The 18,942-nt window shown below is 39.1% G+C and overlaps 1 protein-coding gene across 2 annotated transcripts in view; it reads left to right on the top strand.

Annotated features, from left to right (window-relative positions):
* Positions 1 to 18,942, top strand: part of LOC104152917 (small ribosomal subunit protein mS27) — a 47,108-nt gene that overhangs the window by 15,861 nt on the left and 12,305 nt on the right. For both annotated transcript variants that reach the window (XM_068926290.1, XM_068926292.1), the window contains 3 exons: positions 15,761 to 15,875; positions 16,412 to 16,490; positions 17,379 to 17,494. In XM_068926290.1, the coding sequence (XP_068782391.1) occupies positions 15,761 to 15,875; positions 16,412 to 16,490; positions 17,379 to 17,494 (310 nt within the window). The remainder of the gene's footprint in view (positions 1 to 15,760; positions 15,876 to 16,411; positions 16,491 to 17,378; positions 17,495 to 18,942) is intronic.

Raw genomic sequence — 18,942 nt, 5'->3', positions numbered from 1 at the left:
TACCACGTTCCCTACTTTGCCAAACTTTAGCTTTGTGCTTATTGTATCCATCAACCTGAATCATTCCCTTATGGTGCTAGTACTTATTCTTTTCTGAATAAAAATAAATAGAGCAGAAAAAGTAATGAAGAACTCCATCATTAAGAAATAATCTTGCCCTGATGTTAGACCATAGCTGTTTTACTATAGATAGGTTGATTTGAACTAGAATTATTTGAATTGTTGAATTTGATCCCAGTTTTAATCAGCAAGCAAGAAACCTTGATTGAAATAACAGACTTGAACCATGTTTCGTGTTTAAAGTTTTAATGATCTTTCTAAACAAAGCCTCATTCCTGTTTTCTGGTAACCCTTTAAGCCATTTTGATTTTTTTAATGTGGAATTATTATACTAAATTTGGAACTTTTTTTATTGACCAGGAAGACCACCATGTACTTATTTATAAGGTTAAGAAGCATTTATTTGCAGGCTTAATTAATATGTTTGATTATGTTTCAAAAGAGAGAAATATTTCCCAGGGTGCTGTTTTTCGTTCATGTAAGCTCTATTTGGAAAGAAATTTGGAAGAAAGTACTATTTTTCTGCAAATGTGCGCATTTTAATGAGTATATGAACATCAATTTTATTAGGTACAATAGGGGAAGCATTTATCCGAACATATTTTGCGCTTAAAACTTAGTTATCGACTTAGTTATCAACGGTCTTGTATTTAGTGAAATTAGCTGATTCTCAAGACGTTAAGATTTTAGTATCTTTAGATTCTAGTTTCTATTTATCTTGTATTTAGAAGAAGTAAGCATATTTTCTTGCTTTTTTTCAAGTCTCAAATTGACTCTTTACCAAGCTGAACTAAACTGAACTTAGGAAAATAAAGAAGATGCTATCGTTGCGGCTGTAGAAGGGGTAACAGCTATTGAAAATTCTGGTTTCAGTGGTTTAGCCAGTGACTTTCTCTAGTCTATTGTTGTCATGTTGGTTAAAAAATGACTTTGAAACATGCACTGCTCGAGGAAAAAAGATATTTAATACAAGTTGTTGATTTCAACAATTATAAATTGATGAACAATTTATTTCAAATAGAAATGCCATTAAAATTTTTTATCAGCTTTAACTTAATGAGCCTGCAGTACTGTGGTGTGAGCAAAAGTGGGAAAACTGTACAAATAATAAGGTTAGGACATTGTAACTTCATCTGTCTTCACATATCATGTATGAAAGGACAAAACGAATTAAAAATGGGAGACCGTTTATCATTTACTTTGGGGAATATATGTTTTTGGATCAGTGCAAATAATGTGTACTCAGAATGCTGAACAGTTTAAATGTCACAAGGCCAAAAAACACAGAAATAAGTACAAAATCAAAAGGCTTCCAGATGAGGCGGAAAATTTCTTGAGAATGTCAGTGGCTGTGAGTGAGTATCTTAATGTATTTAGTCGTAAGGCAACTGAGAGCGTAAAGGAGGTTTATGAGATAAGTTACGGTGTTGATTCACTGCCATTAGGGATGATTTTCTATGGGTGAATCAGTGTGTTCACTTACGTGAAATATAAAAGCAGATGCAGATGAGCTTCTCAGAAGATGAGAACAATTATTTTTAATGAATTGGATTTTTAAGAGAGAGGTAGGTATTTAGAGCTTGGACATGTTTTTTGACTATGTAAATTTTATTGTGAAAAAAAAAGTTAGGAACCAGAGATGAATGATAAGCAGAAAGTAATGTTGGCTCTCAAGTGTCCTGTTGTTGGGTGTAGGAATCACATAGCCTGTCACAGCTGTTCAGTTGAAAATACATGTTGGGTTGAATATTCATGTTGTAAAGCTGACCTGCTTACCTGGCTTTACTTGGGATTTTCTTTTTGCCTTGTCTTTCTCTTGTTTGTAGATGAAAGTAATGGTTATGGGAAGGTGGGACTAGAGATCCATGGAGAATGTGAAGCGTTGTGTAAGATTCAGGCCATATGACAGTGTGTGTGGGTTAGCACGGAAAGGGGTTACTGGCTTTCCTCCCTCACTTTCCTCCCTTGCCCCTCCCCCCTTTGTTTTTTTTGATTTAATTGAATTTTTTTTGTCTTTACAATCTTTGGAGAAAAATTTCTCCAGGAGACAAATGTGTGTGCTAAGAACAGCTATTCAAGCAGTTTCATGACACCTTTGCTTTCCTACCGTAGAAACAGTATCAGCTATTGCCAACTGCACAGTAGGGGAGCTGGGACCGAAACATCTCTGTAAGAATGAATTTTCTGTTCTGCACTGCCTTTTCTTAAGGAGGTTGTCAGTATTGTTGAACGATGCCAAATCATGTGTTGTTTTTATAGATTAAACCAAGGGCACTACAGTCTTTTTGTTCCGTTACCTCCGTCAACATATGAAATATAAGGCTAACATACACATTTTAATTAAAATTTCCCTTCTTTTTACCATATATAAGGAAAAACCTATGAGATCTTAATTTTAAATGCATAATTGCTGTATATAGAGACTGTTATGTTCCACAGGGCATATAGGATGAAGACACCGAGCAAGTAGAGAAGGCCCACACCTACCTAATTAGGCTTCCTAGAGTCAAGAAAAATGTTCTGCACTTTGTTGATAACAATGAAGACATTTGGTTTAGTAATATGATCCAGCAGAGTGTCTGTTGCATTGCGCTCTGAGAATTTCTGTGGTTTTGATGTATGTTGCTGCATAGTGTATAGTAACAGATGGCAGATGTGATGCAGGTTCCAGAAGGGAAAAGCTTTGGAAACAGAAAGTTCATTAAGCTGACCTTGCTAGCAGATAAAATAGACAGTCAGTCTATTCTTTATCTATAGATCTAGTCTTTTTTTTTGTTTTATTATACACTGTTGTAGACAAAATGGTTATGACAAAATCAAAATTATTGCGACAGGAAGGAGAGAGACCTGCTTTAGCATACATCTTTCTGGCATATGATTGGGAATGTTAATGTTCAAATATCCAGCTCTCCTTATTCACGGAAAGGGATGCTTGCACTTTTATAGGGCAGAAAATGTTTGATGAACCGCCAGTGATTAAGACATTTAAAATATTATCTGATTATATCCACCAGGCTGTAGATTGCCTTTTGACCCCAGTAATAAGGAAATTTGAAAAGCTAACCTTTATTGCTTGATTCCCATGGTTCATTTTTCCGAAATACTTTTGTCTTATTCAGAAAGGTCCAAAAACATTAATGTGCAAAAGCAAAGCGAATGAAAATAGGCAGATATGTTTATCTACCCTGTATAGCATGTTGTTTCCAGAGCGTATACTTTCCTGCCTGTGAAAAAGTGCTCTACTTCCTAAGGGCACAAGAAGCTTGTTACAAATAGACTCACAAAATAATGCTTTGTCATAATTGGATGAAGGTACTGATAAGCAAAGGTCATAGTTTTAACGTTTTCCTGGGGTGGTTTCTGAGGTTGTTTCTCTCTTTTCCAGAAATGGGAAAGTAAGGTGCAATTTTCTGGGTGTAGAATGTCTAGTAGGGAAGGGGAAAAGAACTGAATTCAGGTTACCTACCGTTTTTTTCTTTTAATGCTGCTTTAATAGTGAGCTATTTTTAAAGCTGCATGCTCCAGATAACATATCTATACTGTCTGCTGGAATGAAGCCAGTTGCATTTTCATTGCTTCTCTGTACCAAGTGCTCCAGTCACTCTGCCCAGCTACCTATACCTGTCCCTTCTGGCAGAGTCCCAGTTACCTCTTTTTGCTTTTCTGTCTTTTACTTGATAAATTTTTGGTTCCCAGACACAATGATCTCTTCCTTATTCTTATCTCTCTTTTTTGGGAAAGGGGGGAATGGGCTTCAGAGGTAGAAGCCCAAACCCCTCCTATCTGCTGATGAAACCTCATCATCACCCCTTATACTGCTAAAATCCTGGTGTGCCTCCTTTCCCTGATGCTACATGTCCCCAGGCCTTTTAGCTGCCTCGCTGTCTCTGCTTTGCTATTCCAGTTCAAAAGCCTGAGGGGCTCTGTTAAACATGGGGTTGGTCATACATGGAATAACTCTGCTGCTGCTCTCTTCTTAGCAATTTGTTTCCATCTTTGTCACCCTGGCTAATCTTGTGGGACACTGGGGTACACATCCTTAAAATGTGCCAGACAGAGTTATAGTCTCTGCCTCCCTGCTGTAGTCTAATTATTGAACCATATGTATGTACAGTGTGTCAGGTGCTCAGCATTGTAGCTGGAGGAACCATGCGTTGTCCCTTTGGACCAGGGGAGCATTTGGCCCAGATACTATTTCAGAGAGCATTTAAACAAGCAATAATGAATGCTTTCTTTGGTTTGTTGTTAAAATTGGAAGTGGGTATACAAGAGAGCAGCTGGTAGAAGCTCCTGTTTTTTCAGCTGTAAATGCAGACAAAATAAAAACATTCCTTGTCATTTCTCTTGTTGAAAAATGAACAGAGATTGGGGATTTTTTTCCCTTTGCTGTAGAGCTTATCAAGCTGAAAGCACTGAGATTTTGGCAATTGGCTTTGCAAGCAGGTTTGCACCTTTATGAATAATCTCTTTTTCCAATAAATGATGTGTATATAGACTGGCTTTCATCTCTAAAGTCAACTTTGTGATCATCTTCATTAAATTGTTATTTATTTCATTCTGATCTCTCCTCCTCTTTCACTGCTGTTCTCATTAACTTTTCACAAAGGGGAAAACTACTTCTTTCTCCAGTCTAATCAGCTGCTTTCTCCTTCATTCCATTAGGAAATGAGCAGAGCAAGGCCAAATCCAGGCACAAACAAAATAGATGGCCTCTTCTGGCAGCAGACTGTTGGGAGTAAAACGGACATAGCCACCCTGCCTACACTGCTTGTGCCAAAGCTCTGGAAAACCAGACTGTCTGCTGATGTTTCTACTGAGGGGATGGACAAGGTATAGCAATTGCTATGAGAGCAGGACAGAGGAACCTTCATGGCAGGAACAGAAAACTCAGCTCTCTTTGCAGGAGAGATTCCTCTTTCTCTTCCAGTGAATTTACTATCCTGCAGAGATCACCCCTTCTCAGAGGGTTTCCCTTATCCGGGTTTAATAGTAAAGCAGCAGCTTCATCGCACATAAGATGATAGTCGTGATTCTTTGGAGGAATAAAAAAAACCCTGGAACATGTCAGGTTAATAACTGCACATACTTGTAATGTTCCCCGCTTCCTTCCTGTCCGTCTTCTCTGTTCTCATATGCAATACATAACATGACATTTATAAGCCTCCTATAGTGTGAGTGCCTCAGAGAGCTAGATGCTTGTAAATGTCAGTTCAGTGCCTGAATGCCAGAGCTGAGTAGGCCAGTGTAGCAAGGAGCAATGGCAGGACATACTTGGGCTTGCATCATGTACTGATTCTCAGCAGCAAACCAGCAGTGGATTGTATTTGGACTATCAGTCTTGGCTGTATTCCTGTTCCAAAAGGGAAGGAACTGTAATCCTTTTGCATCTTCACATCCTTTGTCTGTTTTGAGTTGCGCAACCTCATTTAACTGTGCAGCTTGTACCTACCTACGCAAGGGAACGTTTGTCCCACAGTACATGCAGTACTTGAAGTGAGTTACCTACTGTTAAGTAACAGATCTGAGAATACGGTGTTTTTCTGAAAAGGACTGCCTAGAAGTAAAACAATCACAGGGCTCGTGAAAGCCCATAAATTTCAAACTGCCTGACAAAATGCTTGAGTCAGTTTTATCACGATTAGCTTTAACTTGCTTAGTGTCCAGTGTGCTTGGTGTCTTACACAACAGAATAAGAGTCATTCATTCTTGTCCCCAAAAGTTTCATTTGGAAAAGCAAGGAAATATGAAGAAGCTGTTGCTTTTTGAGACATTACATCAGACATCAGATGGATGCAAGGTGGACTGCCCACTAGCAGCTTTGACCAGAGACAGCTCTGAGGAGAGCTGTTGGTCTCCTTCCAGTGTATTTTTCTCTATCTTCCTTGAGTAGGAGCCTCAAACATCAAGCGCTGGAGGTGCACCTAAGGTTTACATTTTGGAAATGACATCAGTGTCTGTGGCTGAAACTAGAAGTGAGCATCAGGTGTTGGGCTTAATTTGAAAACCTCATTTGTTTGCCTTGACAGCTCATCATATAGGCTTGCCGCACCTTTGCTCATGGAGTGAGCAATCTGAATTCTGTGAGTGCAGAAGGGCAGCAATGCACAATGGAATCAGACTGTAGTGGTGAAGAATGAGGAGGGCACATGTAGTAGGTTAAAATCAGGGTAACTTGAACTGTGGGAATATGACAGTAAATCTGAAAAGGTGAAACTTGAACTGTGCAAATGCCATTTTCTCAAGTGTTTGGCAGCATAATGTAGAGTTTGGCTCTTCCTGAGCTTAAATTGACTGTTCAGTAATTGTATTCTGAAAGCATTCTCCTGCCTGTGTATTCTTTTTGCTTAAGTTGCATGTGGTATGAAACTGAACAAGTTTGCAGAATAAACAGTTTGGCTCAGATGCTTCTGTACTCCAGCTTTTGATGTTCAAGCCGGAGAAATACATAGCTTGTAATCTGTGCAAGTTCAACTGTAATCAAAGTGAGAAGTGTCAAAGGTTGCATCAGAGGGTGTAACATTACAGTAGTTTGAAGCTAGTGTCTGGTGTGTTCCTGGGAGGTACTTTCTGAAGCATAAGGGTTTTGAGTAGAGCAAACGGAAAACTCGGTGAATTATATCTGATGAAATGATGTTAGTTTCTTCCCAAGTTAAATTTAGCCTGTGCATTAGACACCATTAAAAAGTCTCTGCAAATACTGTAGTAGTGGTATCTAATAATAGGGAGTTTTTTTCCTGCTCTTAGAATAAAAAGTCATTTTTGGTGAGATGGTTTTTGTTGATGGCATTTTTACGCACACCCATAAAGCATTCCCTTTTAATATGACGTGAAAGAGGTGCGCTATAATAGTTTAAGCATAGCAGTAGAAGGCACAAACTGCTGAATGTTGATCCTAACTCTGACTCAGTTCCCTTTGTCACTGGACAAACTTTTGCAAAACTTTACTTTAGAGTCCCAGTCTTGTCAGCTTGAAAACCTTGAGGTTTTGCCTCCCTGTCCAGCTTGGTAAATGATTGATGGAACACAGACTTCACTGTGGCGTCATCGCAAGAGCATATAATAGTTTAAGTAGAGACAGAATAACAGAAGTCTGATTTTCACGTTGGGGCTTTTGATGGCTAAGAGATGGATGTTTTCTGAAGCATCTTAACTAACAGCTAATTAGCCTTGAGGCAATTTATTCCCTAAAGTCACATAGTCTTACAGGTAGCCCTGCTTAAGAAAGTCCATGCTATAAGTACTTTTTTGGCACCCAGGAAGTTTGGAACTGACCTGCAATATGCAGTTAGCAGGAACTGGCTTTCTGCTTTGTGCTGTTTTTCAGATAGTCTTTAGGAGATCTCTCTTTCACTTTCTGCATAATGAACCAGGTACAAAGGCAATTGCAGCAATTACAGATTGCAGCTACAAACAAGCTTTCACAAACATTTCTTTTTCATTTTGAAAAATTCATCTGTTCAGCAACTTGAGTACCAATTCACAGGCAAATGATTATTTGAATTAATGACTGGCTTAACTGCCCTGGTAAAAAAGATAAAAACTAAAGAGGTATTTATTTACATATGCCATTTTTACAGGCCTTGTGTTAAATCAGTTTTCAGAGAGATGAGTAAAAAATCCAGCAGAACTGACTTTTTGTCAAGCTATAATACAGTATATTTTAGTCTGATATACTTTGAAATTGCAGAGATTTAAAAACCTTTCCAAAGCAAGAAATCTAGTGTGTTGAACAGTTATTAATTTCTCTCTATATATTTTTCTGTGCCATGATACCAGGAAAAGATAAAATTAATGCAAGTGTTGGTTTTAAAATAGACTTTATTATGGTTGCATGGGAAGGAGGAAAGACACTAGAGATTATCTTATCAGAGTCACTATAGCAACAGCTCACCCCATCATTCTCCATGTTTTCCTGAGCCTGTGATATTTCCCCTTCTGTCACTAGATTATTAATGGCATTTATATTCAGAACCAGTCATTTCAAGTGCAAAAGCCCAGAAGTGTTTTTGAGAGAGAAATCCTTGGAGCTGTGTCTTTTACAGTCAGGAGTTTGGAGAAAGGTTGGGCTTTTTGTTATTATTGTTATCAAGACAAGGCTTTCCTTTTTTTTTTTTTTTATTTTAACTGATGCTCCTCAAAGGAGTTCAGTTTTAGGATGAAAGTAGCACGGCTTCTTTATGTGCCTGAGAAGATAATCTGATTTCCTTGCCCATCTTTTCCAAAAGAACTGAGAGGTGGAGGGTGATGGGTGACAAAACATTTTATTCATCCTTGGACAGGAAGAGAGGAACTCTACATTTAAGTGACTGACCATTCCGTTTATTTCATTGGGCATATATTTTTAAGCAACAAGAAGTGAAGCAAGTCTCCCATGCTGTTCCCCTACATCATCATTCTGTCCTGATTATAAAGTAAAGAAGTAAAGCCCAAAAGGGGGTTGCTTGTTTCGTAGTTTGTATTTGTAATAAAACTTCTGAATGTTGATAACATGACTTGCTTCTGTTTTCTGTGTGAAACTAAGCCAGGCACCACTACCTTTTCTCAGTAGCAATATTTAAACTGCCAGAATGCTCTTTTCTCTACCAGTCTGAGAGATCCACAAACGGCCAGTTTTAGCTTCAGTGAGCTGGCAACCTTCCCTTTAACCTGACTCGTTTAAATATTATGCTTAAAACAACCATGTTGATATCAGAATTGTGAATGTTAACGCCTTTAATTTCTATGTAGATGGAGCCTGTGACCAAGGTCCTGATAAACCAGGTTGTGAAAGTCACACAGAGCACGTTCACCAAATGGTTTTTGAAGACCTGACTCATGCTGGGAACGTTCTTTTGAGAAGTGAACTTCCTTTGGTGTCCTGTTGGGAAGTGCATGGTTCTGAAGTATTTTGGATCAATGTGTCCATTAGAAGACTTTTTTAGCAAATGAATTTAACAGCCTGGAAGAGTTTTCCCAGGGACTGAGAGTGTCCTGGGAAGAAGTATGTTATTCGAGCCTGGGGTCAGGCATTTGCTTTTCCACTCTGGTTATGGACTAATTAGTATAAAGGTTGGAGGAATTGAAGGCAAGCCTGTAGGATACTTGGGTTAATAATGTTTTCTGAAGGTTTATTCCTCTCTGCCCTTTGCAAATGATTCTAGAGGGGTGCAAGGCTGCCTGTTGTAACCTAATGGCAGAAGATTGGAAGAGCTGTTCTTCCAGTTCTGTTGTGTTCACCGCTAGCAGACAGAAGGACGCATAAATAACTCAGGTATTTTCAAAGCCAGGAATCCCAATACAGTATTTTAGATTTCATTGCAGGCTCTAGATCTGCTGCTGCTACTGTTTCTTTTGTGGTGGTTCTTCTGTTCGTTTACATAGAAGTAAAGCATTTCTTTTGTGTTGCTTTATACTGCCTCTCCATTCATGCCTTGTTATGAAATTTATAATGTTTATAATGTCTAGTTTTTTTCAACTATCTGATGATTCAAATTTTTCCTTTCAAAATAATAAGATTGTTCTTTGTATTTTACTTACAAGGGTGCCTTAAATCCATCAAAAGAAAGATGATCACTTAAAGTGACATAATGCTGGGAGTTGACAACAACGGGCATAAATGCTTGTTGTATCAGAAATTCAGCTTGTCAGTCATTTGCTAGTCAACTCTAATAAGTGACTGTTAAATAAAGTAGGTAGGTCAGTAGAGGATAAACTAGATCCTAGCAGCCTTACTGGTTCATTGCCTTATGTGATAGATACTGTTAGGAAGAGACTTTGCAAAGCTGAGCTTTCTGTGCAGTACAGTTGTTTTGAGCAGTGCAGTAGCTACTTTGAGACTATTAAATGGTAGATTCTTTCCCTCCTGTTGTTAGGAGAGGGTGATTACCAGGGTGATATCCCAAGACTGCCAGTATGTCTCCCTTCTTCCTAAATGACTGTGTAGTATGTACTTCTCCCAAAAATGTTACTTCTACCAAGCATAAGGGCTAACACCCAAACAAAACAGTGCACTAGGCAGAAATAAAAAATGAATGTGGTTTAATTGGTGAGCAAGACTAGATAATAAAAGCATTATTTAAGTTTCCTCTTCAGGCTTGATATTTGACTGTGCTTCTCTGTTGTAGTTTCCCCATATCTGAAATTGGATTGCTTAGGCCTGTTTTGAGGCCACATTTATCACTGATGTTAGAGCTCCCTGGAACTCCTGAGCAAAAGATGCTATGCAAGAATTATGCATTCATGTGGAGATGGAGTGAACCTCATTTAGAAGAATTAACTTCAAAGCTGAAGCAATCAATAGCTAAGTTAAAAGTCAGGAAAGGAGAAATTACAGACAGAAGAAGGGAGGAACATGGGCTCTCTTCAGGAAGTATGCAAAGCTTCTTCTCTTCTTGTGTTAGAGTGCAAGAGTTCTGCCTCACAGCATTATGCTATCCTCCACTATAGTTGATTCATCTAATTTCTTAAACCTGTTTTGCTGCTGCTTTTGATAACCAATTTTTTAGACTACAAATGCTATTTTATTATTTTTATTTCCAAAGGAAAGCGTTCTCTCTGTTTTTGTTTGAGTGTAGGCAGTTAATGCATATTTCCTGAAGGACATGATTAGAGGTGAAATTTTTAAAAGGATGCATACAAAAAAAAAGGTATAGGCTCAGATGTAGGCAAAGAAGAGGTGGAAAAATAAAGTTTCTTTCATGCTTAAAAGGAAATTTCAAGCAACAAAGATTTTTTTCAGGGCTGTTGTCTTTGATGCTGACACATGAGCAATGCCTCTGGGTCCATTTAAAATGCAGAGGATTTCTCCCAAGGCCTGCGGCTTGAAATGACAAACAATAGGAGACTTCTGGGTGACGTTTTCCTTAGCCTTCCAGTTTCCAAGCTAAGCCTGCCTGGAATCTATTTGATCATTATGCACTGTAGCTTAAAAATTGTGCCTGGGAAGAAAAAACCATGGCATTGCCAAGGAGCTTTGCAGCCCTGTATGATTTGTGTACAGAATGAGGAGTGGCTTTGGAATTATTCCATCGAAACAGCTTCTTCCTGGCTCTCAGAGACATTTCTTAGGATAGCATTTATTCGTTTTAGGTTTCTTTACATTCTACTTCAAGATTTTTAGGAATTTGAAGTGGATGAGAAATCTGACAGTCTTCTCTCCTGAGTAAAGTAAATGAGCATTCAGACCCGTATTTCCCTCTAGTTCTAAGAGAAGATTTGAAATGTAGGTGGAAGAAATTCATTACAGTGGCTGCCACTAGGTAGGTTCTCTTTCTTTTCTGGATTAGATCCTACAAGTAGCCTAGCAGTATATGAAACCTTTTCAGTTTTAATTCTTATGAGGAAAGTAGAGCAACACATCTGAATGATCCGTATCAGAAATGAGGAAGGAGTGGGGGGTACTCCGTGTTGTTTTGTTGTCAGTTTCTCCACTTCTGTGAAAATGGCAGGAGACAGTACAGGATTTGTTAAGACATATGAACAGAGAGCATTATGGTTGAAGTTGTATTTATGGAAATGCAAAGTTAGTGAAACAAAATGCAGATGAAATTTAGGTGGTCTTGGAAAAAAAAAAAATCCGGAGGTGTAAGAGATCATACAGTCCCATGCCCTGTCCGTATAGATCATAACAAAATACTTACTCAATGGGTAAGACAGGAGAGAGAAGAGAGAGGGACTCTTCTTCCTATTTCACAAATTGGGAAGAAGAAAAATGTGTTGCGCGAGAGCCTCTGGCGGTACCAGGACTTCAGTCCACCCCTAAGAAAGCTGGAGTGCAAAATGAGAGCAGCTTAGCAAAGAACTAGGACAGATTTGCTGAGCTGGCTTTCCTTCCATACAGCAGAGCTGTTCCCAGTAGCGTATTTCTTCTGCATCAGCTACTATTCTTTAACCAGCAGGCTCTCCTGCACTGTCTTCCTCATTCGTGACTGTCCCCAAAGCGGTGAAACCCCCACTGCCCCCAGGCCTGGGGAAAAGAAGACAGTGCTGCATCTTCATGCTTCTGTTTGCTCTCAGGGTTGCTGTATTATTTCCCTTGGGAACAAAAACATAGGAGAAAGCGGCACTAGAGTGTATCACCACTTGATGGCACCAAACAAATTTGAAAGGCCATTTAGAATAAATAAAGAGAAGCATCTCAGCTTTTCTGCAGTGTGGGAGAGCATTAGCAGAAGTCACGCTTGCTAAGATGGTAACAATCCTTAAAGCATTTTCAGCATCTGATAAACTTTACGATTGTTCAGTTTCTCTAACACAGCATGAGTACTTCAGCACTGCTGTAAATAATCGGCAATAGGGCCTTGCGAGGAAAAGAAAAGAGAAGTAGAAAATACTGGAAATGTATTCTTAGCCTGACAGGCTGGCCAGTTTGCGAGCAACACAGAGTGTGCGGTTGCTTGGCTGAAGATGCCCTCACTGCACTGTGCTGAGTCTGTACTCTCTGCCCTCTCCGAAGATGCAATAATGCTCATTTTGCCATTATGAGACAATGGTTTAATGAAAATCATATTTCTCAATTGGATCATTTGAACAATTTTCCAGAATAAGGAGAATTCTAGTGCCATTGCACTGTGTGCTATTAGATTCACAGTGACCTTAGTATTTCAGTAACTCCTTCTCATAAAGACACTCCTCTCCTGATTCCCTTAGGAATAGGTATTCTCAGTTCAGTGACTAGGAGGATCACCATATTGATTCCTTAGCCATTAACATTAAAGTGTACCGACAGTCAGCTCCCCTAATACCGTTATGGATGCTTCTCCTTGTCTTTTCTGAATGCATTACAAGAATCTTGTGTTTCTCAGGTTTTTATTAGATCTCAGCAAAATGAGTTTCAGCAGCAGACATCTGCAAGACAACCTCCTGGTCTTTCCATTAAACACACAGCAATTGCTAGAGGCTTCCTTTATTTAATTCATTCTGAATCCTCTGCTTTCTGTAGTTTTAGCTTCCTTCTGTCTTTTCATCTGTCCCTGAACATATTGCCTTGCTTAATTATATCCTGTTATGTGTTTCATGCAGAAAGAGAAGGAGGAAGATGTTAATGCTTGTCAAAACGACCGGCCATCTCCTCCTTCCCTGATTCCATTTCAAATAAAAATGTCTGCCACAGCATTTGCTTAGTTTGTCTAGGTTAGCCATAAAAAAGATACTCTTTTGGCTTCTGTTCTCAACTGGTAGAACAGAGACAGAGCTCATCCTGGCATTACATGGATCAGAAACGCTTAAAGAATGCAATGTGCCTGTTTCTCATTCACTTCCAGCTCTCCTTCTACCACATCATGGATTAATAGAAGTCTGGAGTGCTGGGGGAGTGTATACATGCACATGTATTGCGTTCTTGTTGACACAGAGGCAGAGTAATTTTGGCACCAGTCCCTTCTCTTCATTCCCACGCAACTGTTTTGCAATTAATTATTTATTTATTTTTGTAGAATTAACTAGAAAATTCTTTGACTGAGAAGCTGTTTTGTTTTTTGTTTGTATAGTACCCAGCACAGTGGAGACCTAGTCCAAGAGTAAGGGTCTTAATAGTAGCATACAGTAGTTCTGTTATATCTGATAGATCCCGTGATTGTCTATATGTACACAAAAATAGCCCCAGCCCTTCAAAGTTCATGTGCAAGATTGTTTAAAGTGTCTTTGTCATATGCCCCTGAATTTTGTTCATATTGATTCCAGAAATTTGTTCACGTTTAAGATCATTGTTATCCTGTTTCTAAACCATATCACATACCTGAATAGGCCTTTTACTGACCAATTGCAATTTAACTTCTGAACTAAAAATGTTTCACCATTACAGCAGGCTGTAGTATTCCCAAGGTGCAGGAGATACAGGAGTCGCTCTCTTCTCCCGTGGTGTACTCAAGAGAATACATACAGCTTTGCTTAAAGGTGGATACTCAAAGCCATTAAAACCTTCAGATTTTTTAATGTTTGCTGCTTTTCTGGGTAGCAAACTTGTAGGAAGGGTGCCAAAGACTAAGTGTACCAGTGGAAAGGGCTAAGTATTTGAGAGTGTTTGAGTGTCGTGTTTTTGTAAGGCAAAATGTAGTCTTCCATTTTGGAAAAAAAAAAGCAACCATTAAATGAAGCAACCTTAAAAGATGCTGGCAGCTTTATTACTGGGTGCTGATGTTGCACTCTGACCTGTCTTAAATGGCTGATGAAACAGTCTGTAACAATTAGGTAATTGTTTCACCAAAATATGATTAAATCTAAATGCCTGTAATTGATGCTTCCTGTAAGCATTATTGAAACAGGACTTTAATGAAAGCAAATATACATTCTTACTGTTCCCAAGTTTGAATTCCAGAGGGAAGAAAATGGAAAGCAATTAGAGCAACAAAATGGATGTTTGTAATTTAATATTCGAAGCATGCTTTTCTTTTTCTGTTAAATTCTAATTTAATGGAGAGATTTTATGTGCCACTTAAGAAAGAGCATATTTAGACTTTGTGTAGCTGTTTAGCTCTGCTCTGGGTCCTGAAGTCTTCAGGATTCTGAAGACTCTGTAGACTGGGGTATTTTTCCAGGCTTGGCGATCTGTGTAGCTCTTAGCCATGTGATACAATACGCAGGAATTCACTGCGGGGGAAAAAAGAGAGTTGGTGGCCACATTAGTCTGATAAATGTTCTGGAAAGCATGCTCATTCAGATGGAAGAGCCAACCCAGCTTCTAAATGGTGCTGCAGCTTGGCTCGAGGCTGCAGGCATCTGCACATGAGCCCAGCTCTGTCATCAGCGTTTTCTACAGGAAGTGGCAGTCACTTCTGTTCTGGGGACTGAGCCCATTCTTCATGCTTGCAGTTTGAATTGAGAAAGGTTGCATGCATCTCTTGACACTTAGGTGTGAAATTCAGCCCAGAATCAAGTCAGCAGCTCCTACCACAGGACCCTTAATTGGTTTTTGAGTCTTTGCCAAAGATAAAATCCCATATGCTTTCAGTCACTTCTTTTCTAAATATATAGCAAAGTGTAAACAATGCTAGGGCAGCTGATGGAGTGGGGGCAGAGGAAGAATCTCCAGCAGAGTTTCCCAGTGTGTGAGGCATACTTCACTGATGAAGCGTTTCTAAAAGCTAAGGAAGCATGCAGCAGTCCAAGGATGGGCTGTGCTGCAGTGCAGTGAATTCTTAAGTGATCGAAGTGAGGCATGCCTTACAGAGGCTGGGAGACACCAGATTACACAACCTCTGAAGGTTCAAACTGAGCTGTATTTTTCTGTTATTCTGATTCTTCCTTATGTTAATTGTCAGTCATGGAGCGCATCGTGCTTTAAAGGGACCAGCAAAAATATAAAGTTACGCAGTCAGAAAGAAATGGTTAAAAAAAATACTACACTGTTTATAGTAATCTTGGTTGTTCTTCATAAATATACCAAGCCGTTGTTTTCAGGAATTCATCTGCTTAGCGGAAAAGCAGTCAGCTTTCTGGAAAGAAGTTTAAAATATTACACATTTTTGAAAAGATAGATCCTGTGTTCATGCACACTTTAATAAAGTGCATCACAGTTTTGTTTCTCTTGCTGAAAGGGCTAGCTAGATCTCCTTGGAGAGCAGACAGTGATTGACTGCAGAGTGTCACAGTAGTAAGGAGAGACATTTATAGTTGAGATCATGAAAAGCAGGGGTTCTAAAACCCACAGTCTGTTGATTACAGATTTGCTATCTCTGCTTCTAAAGAGTTATACCGTCACCTGGATCCATTTGTCATCCTTTAGGTTTCGGCATAGTCCAAATTGCTGGTATTTGAGAGACTGGACTATCCACAGCTGGATCAGACAGTGCTTAAAATACAACGCAGAAGACAAAGCGCTGTACACTTTAAAAAACAAGGTAAGCTTTTTCAAGGAAAAGCCAGGACTGTATCTGACCATCTTTTTTAGACAACTGCAACTGACCTGGAATTCTGGTTGTAGTCAGGTTTGTAGACTGTGTTTTCAACTTCAGACTTTTTTTTTTTCCTCAAAATCAAAATTAAAGTTGGACCTGAGCTTCAGCTGAAGCTCTTCAGAGCTTTTATTTCCTCTCCTTCCCTGGGAGGCTTTTTGTTTTTAAACAATGCTAGTATCCAAAACATGCTATATACAGGAGGGACATTTAAAAAAAAAAACCAAAAAAAAAAACCCCAGAAAGGCAGTCTCCCTCTTGCTCCCAAAGGCTAAGGTAAAACACTGAGCCAGTACATCAAGATGTAGAAGACCCACATCATGGGAGCAGTGTTAATAAGTTCCTTGAATTGCTTAGCTAACAGTCACATTGCACCAGTGTGCAATACCAAGGTTCTCATCCTTCTGAGACATATCAGTTTACGCTTGGGAAGATTTGAACGGGAGATTTTTCGCATTCATTTTTTTCCTTCTTCTCTTCAGGTTCAATATGGAATTTTCCCAGATAATTTTACATTCAATATTTTGTTGGATTGTTTTATAAAACAGAAGAAATACGAAGGTAAGAAAGTATTATCACTTGTGCATCATCATTTTTATGCTCTTGAATATGCAGGATCTTTTCTCTGAATTCAGAACTTTTAGCCCTATTTTCTCTGAAGTCACCAGGTTTCTGGTACTGTAGACTTGCAGTGAACTTTCCTTGGCATAAACGTTTTGCAAAACAAACAGCTAAATGGGGAAGTAGAACAGCAGAATCACTTGTCTGTACCTTTTGTCAGGATGATTATGCCAAATGGCAAATTAAAGCATGTACTTATTTTAATTTGAGGGCCCCCCCCACCATGTCTGTGAATTCCCCCTCACTTGATCCATATTTCTTTTCTTTGACAGGCCCAAGGCCTTTTGTTTAAAATACTGTCCTTCCTGACAGAGCATCACTGGAACTCTCTGTGGAGCTCCTCAAGAACACTGTTTGCTGAATACAGTGAATGCCCATGGGTGATGTGCGACAAAATTTCTGCTCCCTTGTACTCTCCTCTCACCTTAAGGGCAGTGAATTTAAGCCAGTCTTCTCTTGTTTCTAATCTAAACAAAAAACAAAGAAGTCATTTTTAGAGTAAAGCTTTTTTTAATATTAATGACCAAAAGGCTGACCAAAGAAAACCCAACTGAGGTCAGAGAACGTTAAGCTAAGATGGGCTTAGAAAGCTTTCTTGCTGTAGTCTGCCGTTATTCAACCCATTCTTCCTTTCCACTATATGTTAGAATAAGCTGAGCGAGTAAGACTAATTCTCTACTACTAATCATAAGAAATCTTTAATTTTCTCCCTAACTACTTCACAACATACTACAGCAGTAAAGCATTGGTGAGCGTCAGTGGGTGAGAAAGGAAGGAGCTATGTAAATTTGCACTTGCTGATTACGTGTTTATTTATTTCCTCCATAGAAGCTGTGTCAGTAGTAACAGAGATCATGCTGCAAGAAAGTTTTGATGAATTCTCAACACAGCTTCTTTCTCTCTATGTCTTATACCAATACCTGGCAACCAAGTCTGAACATACGGTAAGCTGATCGCACTCAAAATGATACACGGGGCCTCTGGTTCTAAGCGTCATGGTGCAGCCAGCTGGGCGTTCAGTCTTGGATAGATTTTATTTCCCCTAAGTTTACCTGGAAAAATGAAATGCTTGAGGTTTTTCCATTTTACAACTGTAGAAGAAAGAAAAAACAGCAACAAAATACAAAAGCCACCAAATAACTTGTCATCTCTTTTAGTTGCTCCTTTCTCTGAAAGGAAAAACGTGTCAGGATTTTGAGGAAATCGGGTAGTCTGCCTATTGGAAGGTTATGAAATGAAACTACAGAAATTCAAACAAAACTCCATTAGTTAACATGTATGTTGTGAGAAAACCTGCAGAACAGTGTTACCTGTCGTATGGGACACCGTGGTGAGAGAAAGCAAGCACTGCTCACCATTAGAGCTTGGTAATGGAGATGTTGCAGCATTGTAAAGCATTTTCGGCAGGATTTTTACTGCCCCATTTGGTTTGGGGCGTATTGTTTCTGTTGCGTTTCTGTTGCATCTCTGTTGCTTAAGGCCAGCATGACAGTTCAGACTCTTGGAAATGGCATTATTTTACCTTTACAGAAGGGGCTCAGTTAGGAATGAGCAAAGGATTCTGCCATGTCCATCACTTTAGGCAGGTGCTTCTGATATAGTTTGGCACAAGCCTTCAAAAGCATGTTGTCATCTGTAAGAAAAATACTTGAGGCTTCCATCTGTGTTACCTGAAGCACGTTCCAAAATGCATAGTACAAATGCCGTAAGCTTTTAATCAGTTGGATTGTAATTTCAGATTTCACTATAGAAAACAGATACTCATTTTCCTTGTATCTCTCCTCTTTCCTCCATTTCCCAGAAGTTTAGTAGGCACGATCACTTATATATGGAAAGTAGAGGGACCAAAATCCCATTTTCCCATTGTTTGTCTGTTTGTGTATCCTCACTGCAAAGACCAGCAGTCATCAATGTGTGCATCATTTCATGAAGCTGGATATGCAGGCAAGGGTGGCATAGACACATGATAGGTTTAAAAGAGTGTATTTATACAATTGTGGTCTATTTCATATACATTTTGAAATAACCTCATTCAAGGCCACATTTTATATGCCATACTTTTGTATGTATACCCCACACAAACTGCCATTCAGCACTTCATAACACTCAGTATGTTCCAGTGATTAAGGAAGGAGTTAGGAGATCTGCTCAGCTGCCTCAGAGCATTCCCCCCACCCCATTAACTTTCCAAAGGGGCAAGATCAGTGGTCAGTGTCCTGTTACAGACAGGCCCTTGATCATGGCTTAGGGTCCAGCGGACTGATATCGTGTTTTTTAACTATGAGAGCTAAACCTTGGGACTGTGTCAGTCCTTGTGTGCCAGAATTCAAGCAACAGGAGTTGTAATAAAAAATTGAGCATGGCACTGGATATAGAAGGCTTCAGTTTGTCT

The sequence above is a fragment of the Struthio camelus genome, chromosome W, assembly GCF_040807025.1.
Source record: "Struthio camelus isolate bStrCam1 chromosome W, bStrCam1.hap1, whole genome shotgun sequence".
NCBI lineage: Eukaryota > Metazoa > Chordata > Aves > Struthioniformes > Struthionidae > Struthio > Struthio camelus.
Note: the sequence above shows the minus strand (reverse complement) of the source record. Positions and strands in the feature narration are given on the sequence as shown.